This window comes from Lagopus leucura, unplaced genomic scaffold, assembly GCF_019238085.1.
Source record: "Lagopus leucura isolate 7727_CA_CO unplaced genomic scaffold, USGS_WTPT01 Super-Scaffold_100002, whole genome shotgun sequence".
Taxonomy (NCBI): Eukaryota; Metazoa; Chordata; class Aves; order Galliformes; family Phasianidae; genus Lagopus; species Lagopus leucura.
The window spans coordinates 375,154-387,846 of record NW_024962263.1 but is presented as its reverse complement, the minus strand read 5'-3'; the positions used below and the strand labels follow the sequence as shown (position 1 = coordinate 387,846).

Here is a 12,693-nt window from a genome sequence, read left to right as displayed (position 1 = left end):
CAGCACCTTTTTTGCTTGGAATCAGGAGACTAGCAGCATGGATCTTGTGGATGCAAAAAGGACAAATTCCTGGTTGTAGAGCTCTGAAAGGAATCAAAGTAGGGATCTGGCAAAATAACAAGCAGGGGTGAGAAGTTTATCCCTTATATGCTAATAAACTTGATGAAATATAAAGGGGACTGTTTTCATGTTCAGCCATCAGCTGAAGGGACCTAATATTGCCTATTTCATGCAATAAAGTACTTTGTTAGCACTGTCTGGCAAATAGTGATAGGACAAAAGGGAATAGTTTTAAACTAAAAGAGAGGAAAATTTTTCACTCAGAGAGTGGTGAGGGGCTGGAACAGCTTGCCTAGAAAAGTCGCGGTTGCCTCAACCCTGGAGGTGCTCGAGGCCGGGTTGGATGGGGCCCTTGGCAACCTGACGTAGTGCCTGCTTTCATACAGTCATAGAATTGTTTGAGTTAGAAGGGACCTTTAAAGGTCATCTATTTCAACTCCACTGCAATGAACAACATGTTCATCTGCAGCTAGACCAGATTTCTTAGAATGTGCTTCAGCCTGACCTTGAATGTCTCCAGGGATGGTTCATCCATAACCTCTCTGGGCAAACTGTTCCAGTGCTTCACAACCCTTGTTGTAAAAGAAATTTTTCTTACATCCAATCTGAATCTCCCTTTTTTTAGTTTGAAACCATTCTCTCTTGTCCTGTCACAATAGACTCTGCTAAAATGTGGCCCCTTTCCTGTAGCCTCCCTTTATATATTGAAAGGCCACGTTCAGGTCTCACCAGAGCCCTTTCTTCTTCAGACTGAACAGCCCCAGCTCTCACTGCCTGCCCTCATAGAGGAGGCATTCCATCCCTTGGATAATTTTTGTAATCCTCCTCTGGATGTGCTCCAACAAGTTCGTGCCTCTCCATTACTGAGGACTCCACATTTGGATGCATTACTCCACTTGAGGTCTTAACAGTGCAGAGAAGAGGAGCAGAGTCACCTCCCTTGATCTTCTGGACACATTTCTTTTAATGCAGCCCAGGATACAGTTAGCTTTCTGGGCTGCAAGGGCACGTTGCTGGCTCCAGCCTGTCATCCACCAATACTCTCAAGTCCTGTTTGGCTTGTACTGTTAGTGGAGGCTGCCATGATCCACATGCAAAACCTTGTGCTTGGCTTTGTTGAACCTCATGAGGTTCTTCCAGACCCACTGCTTAAGCCTATCTAGGTCTCTCTGAATGACATCCCATCCCTCAGGCATGTTGATCACACAGCACTGCTTGGTGTCATCCAAAGACTTGCTAAGGGTGCACTCCATCCCACTGTCAATGTCGGTGATGAAGATATTAAAGAGCATTTTCCCAGTCCTGACTCCTGAGGGACACTCATCACTGATCTCTATGAGGACATTCAGCCATTGACCATCATTCTCTGAGTATGATTTCTTAACCAGTCCTTCATCCACTGAAGTGTCCACCCTTCAAATCCATACCTTTCCGATTTGGAGAGAAGGATATTAAGGGAGACTGTGTCAAAGGCCATAGTAAAGTCTGGATAAATGACATCAGTGTCTCTTCTCTTGTTCATTGGTGCAGTTAGACCATCATAGAAGGACACTAGGATGGTCAGGCAGGACTTTCCTTGGTGAAGCCATGCTGGTTGTCTCGTATCCCCTCCCTCTCTTCCATGTGCTTTAGCATAGCTGCCAGGGGACATGTTCCATGATCTTCCCCAACACAGAAATGAGGCTGACAGGTTGACAGTTCCCTGAGCTGTCCTTTCTGCTCTTCTTAAAAATAATGTGACGTTGCCTTTTTTCCAGTCACCAGAGAGTTCACCTGACTGCCACAACTTTTCAAATATCCTTGAGAGGGGTTGGCAGCCCTGCCCAAGGCATGAGAGTTGGAACGAGATAATCTTTAAGGTCCCATCCAACCCTATTGCTGATTAATCAAAAACTTCTATCAAAAATAAATCATTTTGTTTCAGGCGAATATGCATTTGGTTACCCTTTCTTCACAACATTTTGTTCAAGTTTTGTCTTACTGCCTTTGAAGTAGTTATTTTTAAATTTTTAATAGTGATTGTAAAGCTGATTCTAAATTATTAAAATGGATTTGTTTTAATGGTTTAAGCCTAGAGCTGTCTTGAAAACTAGATCAGTAAGTGTCTTCTATCTTACACTTCATAGAAGATAAATGGTACTCAAGAAGGAAAGTAATATTGATTTGGGTAGTGTTCTGATAACATCTTTTTTATACATGGAGTAATCTTTAAACTCTGCCCTATTAAAATTTAACTTAAGGACTTCATTTTTTTTCCTGTTGAATTGTTAATCCTCTTTTTTTATTGAATCACCACATTTCCTAGTAATGGGACACAGTTATGCAAACCTTTCTAAATATCCTTAAAGGCAGCAGCATCTAGAATTTGTGCAGTTTGACATAGTTTTCCTCAAAGTCATGACTTTTATGTCTATGCTAAGGTCTGTGAAAGGGGCACTGAAAAAAAACTTAGTGGGAGTTTTCACAGCACCTTTCTAGAGAAAAAAGCATAGTTTTATTGATTTGAGTTGAACTGATAGCACCTTCTTTATATTGTGCTAACCTCTCACATACATTGAAGTTATAATGAGAAGCTCACTTGAAATGTATCTGCTTTGTCTTTTCAGTGCTCTTTGTGAGACATGATTGCATACAGGAATGATTTTCAAGTCATTTATCAGCAGAATGTTATTTGTTGTGGGTATCATTTTTTAAATCTGATAAGTCACATCAGGTGATTGATTTATGGAGTAAATATCCTAGTAAGCTCTGCTTTTGCTTCTGGTTCTGATTTTTAGTTACAAAATTATAAATAAAAAAAAAAAAGATTGTTAATAAAGCAGTATCAGCTAATGAATAGCTAATACAGGAGTATTTTGGCCTGAAGTGCAGATCACATTTAAATTTTCCTTAACGTTGTTGTAAGAATCTTGACAGATTTTCAATATCTACTGAAGATATCTGCTGATTTCCAAAAGATAGTCTAAACAAAAGCATGTTTGGTCTTACTCTTGAATGTGAAAGTCTTACAGCGATGGTTGCAGTCTGAAGTACATTCTTGCTGATTTGATATCATCTGGCATTGTCTGATCTGCTCTCCAGCTGATTGGAGGCAGTATCATCAAATACAACTGCTTCATAATGTGGTCTGTGTTACGGAATCAGAGTGTGATTCAGATTGAAAAGGACCTTGGGAGGTCATTGGATCCAACCTCCTTCTAAAAACAGATTCAATTAAATAAAGTTGCCCAGGGCTGTGTCCAGTCAGGTTTTTAAATCCTCCAATACTGCAGATTCACAGTGCTTCCAGATACCTATTCCAGGAGATGATCTGTCTCCCCATGTTGCTTTTTATACTGTTATCTGGTTAGAATGTATATTGATTCCTCTTGTCCTATTGCTGTACATCTCTGAGAAGAGTCTGACTCTACAGTCCCTCCTTGTGGGCAGGTGAAGATGGCAATGAGGTGCGTTTTACCTACTGTTACTTAGACTGAGCGATCTGGGTCTCTCTTCTCATATTCTGTACTCCAGCCTCTAGCCATTTTGTGCTGTCCATCAGTGACAGGTTAACTCCAATTTTTCAGTATCTTTACATGTATGTTGTTGCCCCAAACAAGATGCAGTGCTCCAGATGCGGCTTCCCAAGTACTGAGGGATGTGATCACTTCTTTTGACCTCATAACTATGTCTTGGTACTTGTACTTAACCTGGAAGGTAGCCAAGAGCCACACAGCTATTCATTCATTCCTTCTTTTCAGTGGGAGGGAGGAGAGAAGTGGGGGGGAGGTAAGGAAAGTAGAACTTGTAGGTTGAGATAGAAAGTATTTACTCACACAGAAAATGAAGAAGTGATGGCAATGAATATATACATACATATTTTACGCCCAGCTAGTCCCTGAGAAGCAGAAGCCCCTCCAGCCAACTCTCCCCCAGTTTTATGTTTTTATGTGATGTCATATGGTACGGAATATCCCTTTGGCCACCTTAGGTCATTTGTCCTGGTTCTGTCCCCTCCCAGCTTCTTGTGCACCTCTAGCCTTGCTGACAGGATGGTACAAGAAGCTGAGACATCGTTGCCTCTGTGGAGCACTGCTCAGCAGCAACTAAAAAATTGCTGTGTTATCTACACTGTTTTTCTTCTCAAGCCTAAACACACTAAGTGATGAAAATCAACTCTGTCACAGCTGAAACCAGGACTCCACTACATTTCAATATGCAGTATTTAGTATTCAACTGTGGCCTTTTGCCACAATCGCAACTGTGGCAGTGCCTAGGTTCTTTCCTGCATAGTTGCTTTCTGCACATTTACAAGCCTGTAATTACATATTAGAAATTACATATTAGATGCACATTTACCAGCCTGTATTGTTTCATAGAACTCCTCCATCCCAGTACTATGTAAAAAAAGTGGTGTGTCTCAGAGAATCATGGATTAGATAAAAATATCTAGCTTTTTCTAGCAGTGGGTTATTACAAGGCAAGATGTATGTATTAGTATCTGCAGGGAAAAAGATATGGTGAGCTACAAGCAATCCAGGAGACTCTGGAGTCTATTGACAGTAACCTTATGGTTCAGGTATTGGACATACCGACAAGAAGTGAAGTATTTCTGGACCTTGTGCTCACCACTGTGGAGGAGATGGTTAAAGAGGTTAAGTTTGGGGCAGCCTGGGCTGCAGCGACCATGTCCTGGTTGAGTTCATAATCTCAAGGAATGTGAGCCTGGCGAAGAGTGGAGTCACTGAACTTTGGGAGAGTGAACTTCAGGCTGCTTCAGACTTTAAGGAATTGTTGGAAGAGTTCTCCTAGGAAACTGTCTTTAGGGACAAAAGATCAGAACAGAGATGGTAGCACTTTAAGAAAGTGTTTCTGAGAGCACAAGAGCTTTTCGTCCCCCAGAATAAGAAACTGGGCAGAGGAGGCAAGAAACCAGCATGGGTGAGCAAGGACCTGCTAGTTAAAGCTGAAGAAAAAGAAGGAAAAGTGTAAGCAGTGGAAGCGGGGATGGGTGACCTGGGAGGAATACAGAATAGGCAGAGATGGAATCAAGAAAGCTGAGGCCTGAATGGAATTTAACTTGACAAAGGATGTAAAAAAGTTTCTTTAGGTACATTGGTCACAAGAGACCAGCTAAGGAGAGTGTTCTCCATCTGATAAATGATAAGGGTAAACTGGCCTCCTGAGATGTGGAAAATGCTGAGCTACTTAATGCATTCTTTGCCTCAGTCTTCCCTGCCTGTCAGTCTTCCCAAGTGTCTTGTGTCCATAAACTTCCACGTGGAGGTTGAGGTCCAGTGTAAGAGCAGAGTGAGTCCAAGATCACTTCACAAGGCTGAATGTGTGCAAGGCTATTGGGCGGGACTGTGTGCATCTCAGGTTTCCGAAGGAGTTGGCTGATGTGCTTGCCAAGCTGCTCTCCATTGTTTTTGAAAAGTTGCAGCTGTCAGGTGAAGTCCCCAGCAGCTGGAGGAAGGAAAACATCAGTCCCATTTTTGAGAAAGAGAGAAAAGAAGACCTGGGAAACTACAGACCGGTGAGCCTCACCTCTGCCTGGAAAGATCATGGAACAAATCCTCTGGAAGAGATGCTTAGGCTCATGCAAGATGAGGAGGTGATCTGAGATAGCCAACATGGCAGATCATGCCTCATCAGTGATGGCCTTCTATGATGGAGTGATGGCATTGATGAACCAAGGAAGAACAACTGATGTCATCTCCAAATTGGAGAGATACAGATTTGAGTGGTAGACTATTCAGTGAATAAGAATTTAGATAGTCATAGCCAATGGGACTTTTGAAATATGGAGTATATGTTGTATCCATACAGTAATCTTGACTGCTAGATAAGTTCTGGATCCTTTTGTTCGTTACAGGCAAGAATTTCTTCTATTTGTGCAGTAAGATCAGTTAAGGTAGTTTGGTACATTCTGGAGGCCTTACAGTTTACCTGACTGTACGAGGTTATATTTAGTCATTCTTAAGCAATATAGAATATGGAACTCTTTTAAACCTGTGCTAGCAGTTCTAAAATGTGAGGTCATTCAAGGTATGTAACTACAGCTAATGTTTTTTGACCAGCGTGTGCAAATTATGCATATAACATATGCAAATGTTTTGATTTTACAGCTCAAATCTTTGACTACTTTGTGTATACTGTGCTAATGCATGTAGCCACAGCAAAATGTTATTTGATAACCAAGTGAATGAATTTTGTACAGAGACATGTTATGATTGAATTACAATATGGAGCAGAATGTCTAAAAACTATATTTTTGTGGGATTTTCAGGTAGATTTTTTTTGAACATAGAATTCTCAGCCTAGTGTAACTAAAACAGATAGAATTCATCTTGCTGCAGCTTGGTAGGGACTAGAAATGAAGGGGAACAGTTACTGTTGACTTGTTCTTCAGAAAAAAAGAAGTGTGACATTTCTGTGGAAATTTTCTCAAAGCGTCTGTTTGTAGATGTGGATGACTAAGTAAAAAATGTTGCTAATGATAACGTTGTAGCTGGTGACATTTCTTAATTCTGAATTGACTTTCAACATGAATACTGCTTTATGCCCCCTGAATAACTTGGATTGTTCTGCTGGCTCAGCTCACTCTCTTTTGTACTCCATTCTTCAGACTCCAAAAGACTGCAGCTTATGTGTGTAATTACATGAAATTATAAAACCTAGTATGTAATTTCCTTAATCGTGGTTATTTTCTATGTCATAAAAAGTGTATAGTGAGCTGGGCTTGTAAGGGCCAGGGTCTGTGTTAGCTAAAAAGCTGGTCATTCTGGGAAAATGCAATCCGGGAAAACAGTATTCTTACTGCTGAAACCTATTGTGTTAGAGGTTGGAAATAAAGGTTTTCTGTTTGACTGCCCAGGGCAACCTCCACTGACAGGCTCTGCCATTGTCATTAGGAGTAACTTTCAAAAATGAGCATCAGCAAAGCATGCTGCTCCACTCCACTGGAACTAAGTGTACTGCAGATACATTCCGACTTCTGAGAGCAAAGCTAAATGTCAATGGCTTTTTGTTTTGTTTTTGTTTTTCACACCTACGTGGCTTTCTAAAGCAGCTATGCAACCAGTTATTTCATGAGTGTTTGGAACAGAATTGCTGAAGGCATAATGAGAGGCATTTATGTTAACAATTACAACTGAAAAAACACATTATTAATTGGTTTATGTATTTGTTTTTCAACAACAGGTTCAAAAGATAATGAAGCAGTGGTGGGAAGAAACAGAAAGTTAAGTGTTGGACAGTATGACAATGATTTCCCTGGGCAGTCACTTTATAGTGGGGGTGGATGGATGAAGTCTCTTGTTCATGACCAGGCTGTAAATCCAGGATCACTGATCCCCGTGGGGGAGACCAAAGAGGTAAACGATGTCGAATTCTGCAAGAAATGTTCATTGAAATGAATGGCCAGCAGGGAGTCCGCTGTTCATGTTTGGTGTCTAAAATCACTGTGAAGCAATTTGCCAGTTGCACTGTGGCAGTAAGAAGAGTTATCATGAAATGCAGTTCAGTGTTTAAGTTGACCATCTCTTGTTTGCGTGGTTTGAACATTTCAAGAGTTCTTTGCTGGAGCAATAGATGAGATTATATGAAACCTTCTGTAGTCTGATGAAAAATGTCCCATTATGTTATAGGACTAAGCTAAAATTTTAACACTGTTTTTTTTGCGTTTTTTTCTGCCCTTTATAGATGTCTGTGGCATGTTATCAAGATGAAATATATGGAGGAATCCTCTCCCTAGCCAGAAATGGAAAAGAAGATGCCCCATCCACACCAGCTTTTCCACTGCCACCAGAGACACCATATGGTAAGGAAGTGCTTTCTTCTATTTTTTTCTTTATTTTAATAATACAATTAACATTTTACCTATTACTGAAAAGAAACTATATTTTTCCTTCTGTCTTAGTGAGAACACCTCCACTGTACCATCAGCAGATTTCCTCCAGCCAGAAGGTCATCAGCCCCCCTGGCCTGTACAAAACCAGTCCTGGTAAGGGTCTCATACTACATAATAATTTTAATCAGAACTGTGTATTAAGGCAACTAACATGATACTGATTATTCCTTTATGTTAGGAAAATTTCTGCTCCAGTAGGCTTGTTCAATCATCTTTCTCCCAAAAAGAAACAGAAGAAAGTCTTCAGCTTTCATTATTCAAATAAAGGGAGAGTCTACTGGAGCATACCCCTGTGGGGTCTCTCAAAGTACAGGGGGACACAGCCTCTCTTTTATTCCTGTACCCCAATGCTAATGAGCCCTTCTGCCATTCCACATTTGCAGGGGTACTCAGAATTCACATTCTTCTTGATTCACCTATTAGCTCATCCCTTCTTCATTTCATCTGTTCATACATTGTAATCTGGATTCAGAGTTTGTTGTTTTGCACAACTGTGTTTTTATCCTGTAAAGTCTATCTCTCTTTGTTCTGCCCAGAAAACAAGATTCAGGTGCTAAGCTAGCATCTCCTGCCATATACCTTCAGTATAAGATTATCTAACCAGATCCTTGAGACTGAAAATTTTCTCTGCAGCTTCTTTATCTTGTTTTGCAGGGAGCCCCTATCCATCCTTTGTTCTTCCTGAATTTTATTTTGCAAGGACACCTTCTCCTTGTTTTTCCTTGAATTCCCACTTTTTTCCATTTTTGTTATTTAATTGTTCTTGTAAACCTGTAGCTATAATATAATTTCTTATTAATCATGATTCACTGGAATGAACCTGGGTGTATACTGTCTGCATTAGGGAAGTTTTTACACACCCGATAGTCATAATTGCAACTATTATCATCATCAGGAAAACAGTCACACTGGCAAGGCTTGCAAGCCGTCCTGTCAGGGACCAACCCCCAAGGTTTTGTAAAATGTTATTTATCCATGAGTTCTCAGCAGTTCCCCTCTATTACCATTTTCCTCCTGCTGTCTTAGTGATCCAGAGTACTTGTTCATTGAGTATCTCTGTTACACTGGGAATATGCACACAACAATGTTCTTTATCTAATTTAAGATAACACACAATCATTTTTCTTTAAGCAGCAAGAGATCCAAGGCTAATTTAGCTTGCCTTTCACTGTTATCCTGGACCTGTTTGTTAATTGTCAGAAGACCTTGCTCAGTGGCATTTGCAAGGCTTTCAGTTTGCCAAGTGAGATTGGACACTAGTGTTCTATTCTGAGAAGCCTGAATTCCTGGTGCAAAGAAAGCTTGAAATCCTCATTCTACCCTACTTTAGTGGACAGTCTTTGCCATTTTTTGGAATCCTCTTTTATTTTCCACCAAAATGTCATGGGCAGTGGGCTTTTCTTCCAAAGTGGGCAAAGAGTTAAAGCTCCAGTATTAACCTGGTGGTTTGGTGAATTTACATACCATGTATCCAGGTAATGGGAGAGTGAAGGATTTACACTCGATTGCCCTCCAAGATTTCCTCCCATATAATCAAGCTTCCTACAGCTGCAACCCACAGCCATTGCCTGCCATATACCAGTCAGGTTTCTAACCCATTCCTGTCCTAAACTGGTACAATTATATTTTATCTTACAATTCCACTTATCAGCTGCTGTCGCTTTGTTTATCTAAGTTTCCTTTTAATAAGGATCGATATTATTCAAGTCCTGAGGTTTTCCTTTCCATTCAGAATATCGTGGGACTTTCTGGTATGACCCATTTATCTCTTAACATCCAATCCACGATATGTAGGGTGGATTTTGTCCGACCTCTGTGCTGATGTATTAATGCACTGAAGCTTTTTGGAGTTAAAATTCCTCATTGGATGGGATCGTTACTTGACTTTGGTATCAGTAGAAATGCTAGTGAGATTTTGTAATTTCCCAAATCCTTGCATTAATTCTAAGACCAAATTATTTTCTAACTCCACAACTCCTGAAATGCAAAGTAATACTAAGAATTTTGGCCCTCATATTACTATCACAAAATATAAAAAAATTAAAAAATTAAAAAAATGCAAGATTACACTTAACAGACAAACTCGTAGTCCTTGTGTAAACAACTTTTTTCAAATGACCTCTATAGGCCCCCAACAGCAGAGGGGAAAGATGAACTCTTGCGCCTTCAAAACTCCTTCTGCATCATGCCACAGATAATGGAATATCATATTGGCCATTTTAAGTCAGCTGTCCTAATTTTGCTCCTTGCTAGCTCCTTGGGCTCTTTGCTGAGAATGGCCTTGGCTTAGCAGGCAGCTATAGACATTGGTGTGTTAAAAACATTTATTTTCTTTATTATTTATTTATTTTTATTTATTTATTTATATTTACTATTTATTATTTTCTTTGAACATGGCATCATACTAGACACTCTGAAGAAAACAATTCAATCCCAACTAAAACCAAGAAGGCTATTAATGCAGAAATTTTATGGTCAAACATGTGGCTGGATAAACCCTCAAACCTGCTCCTTTACAAACAAGTTTTGATTTAACTGTAACAAAAGAGACCAGGACCATTTTCCTGCAGTTCACAGGAAACAACACTCATGTTCAGTGGTATTTAGGGTGGTCGAGTGTCCACCTACTTCTTCCCCTTTTTTCACCATCAGCTTCATCACTGAAGCCTTTGACCCACTTCCATCCACTTTTCCCAGTTTGGAAGATTTCAATTGTTTATTAGGCTACAGTGAACCACTTTTTAAAAACAATGTATGTGGAACCTGATGAAAATATCCTCTTTTGAGACAAAAGATAAAAGTATTCTGTTGTGACTCAAGTATTTCTTGTGAGGCAAAATCATTGAGGCAGAAGATAAAAGTATTCTGTTATGTCCCCAGTGCAAAATTATTAAGGAAAACCAAGACTGTTCACTCACTGAAGCTGAAATGGAAATTTTTAGAACTATCATATATGGATTCCTCTTGCTGAACTAACATATTGGTTCTTAAACTAATGAACTAATCCCTATTGCTAAGCAAACCAACCTATATCAATACAATTGAAAAGAATAATACATGTGTTTATATACTATATTCAGGAACTCAAATGACATCCAGTCCTTATGCATACCAAACATGTCTTCTTTAAGACATCATCATCTGCATCAGCCAGAGGGAGCAGAATTCCTTTTCAGAGCTGTGTTCTCTTTCAGAAATCAGCGAGTTCAGTCTTTTTCAGTCTGTGTTCAGGAATGCAGTTATTTCTTCTAAGTGCTGCTGTTACAGTGGGTTGCTTGCTGTAGTTGTTCAATTTTGTATTTCCTTTCTTTACATAGCATGCAAGTAATACAGCACTTGTGTTTATTCTGAGATATCTTCTGAAAGATACTTTGTCTTGAGACAAACTGGAACAGTCTACAAATTAGCTTGCTTTATAATGCCCAGATACAGCTCTTAGGGTAACACAACAGCCCTTGTATATCTCATGGAAGAATCCTACACATCAGTGAAGGAACAAAAGCACATTTTAAAGCTTATAAAGGCTCTCTTGTCTCAGGCAGGATACAGCTAATTGAAGTTCTTTTGTATATAGAAGCAACAAACAAAACCATAGCAAGCTGCTTGACAGAGTACTGAACTCTGGCTAACCATCTCTCCCATTTTCAGAGTCTTTCTGCCTTCCACCCCTCAGACTGAATGTGAGAGGCTGCCTCTTTCTTAGCCTTGGCCGAAGCTTAAACAGAGCTTTGCAGAAAATTCTTTTGCAGAAATTTTTGCACTCACACGAGGCACCACCTTACAGCAGAATTCATAAATCCGTAGAACAAAGGAAGATTATCTGTAATTCTTTACCCATATACTCATAAAGAGCAGATATGACATCATGTTTTTCCGTATTATCTGAAAAGCCTAAATATATTGGCATTGTTGAAGCAGTACATATGGTGCAATGACAGCACTGTTGCTTGTATGAGGAATCTCAAAGCCTTCAAGTTTGTGTCAGGCTCTGCCTTTTCATACCTGTCGTGGAGCTTAGCTCAGATACCATACATGAAGCTGGTACTACGCACATGAACTGCATCTTTGCTAAGAGTTGTCAGATGGTCTTATTTTCTCCTCATTCTGTCACAGTTTTTCAAGACCAGGCACTGATGTGTATCCACTGTTTTCCTAACACAGGTCACATTTTTGTCTAGTAGACACACTGATACTCTAAATTCCGCCCTGCTGACTAACATAAGCTTATTCTGTTACACCACCCAGTGTGATGTTTACTCATGAACCTTTTGGAAGGTAAAACAGCAAGCTAATTAAGCTATCCCTATTACTTTAGGAGTCTTAGGTTGAGTGTAATTTTATACTGTTATTCCATGATTATCATTTCTTCCAGTCAGTAAGTTGCAAGGGAAATGAAACATGCTCTTTAATTATTTGATAGAAAAGTTAAGAGTTCTGAATTGAAAACTTCTGCTGAGTGTTACCAGGGCTAATGGCATAGGAAGGAACAAGAACGATACTAAAATGTGAGAGGAAAAAATCACAGGTTGTGATGTGCAAAAACTTTCTCCACAATATAAAAAAAGTTTTGAAGTAATATTTATTTATTCTATCTTCCTTTCTTCGGTCCCACTGTTTAGATTAGGTATACAGTCAAAACAAAATGAAGTCCACACTGAGACAGGCATGGAACTTTTTCATACGTGTGTTTCTTTGGTTGGAACATCAGTGCATCTGCTTCAGTGAATGCCTTGGTGCAACAT

At 39.7% G+C, this 12,693-nt stretch overlaps 1 protein-coding gene across 6 annotated transcripts in view; it reads left to right on the top strand.

The window, feature by feature from the left end:
* The window catches only part of TNS3 (tensin 3), a 223,624-nt gene that overhangs the window by 168,715 nt on the left and 42,216 nt on the right, over positions 1-12,693 (top strand). For all 6 annotated transcript variants that reach the window (XM_042869077.1, XM_042869079.1, XM_042869080.1 and 3 more), the window contains exons 19-21: positions 7,243-7,415; positions 7,744-7,861; positions 7,961-8,044. In XM_042869077.1, coding sequence (XP_042725011.1) covers positions 7,243-7,415; positions 7,744-7,861; positions 7,961-8,044 — 375 coding nt within the window. The remainder of the gene's footprint in view (positions 1-7,242; positions 7,416-7,743; positions 7,862-7,960; positions 8,045-12,693) is intronic.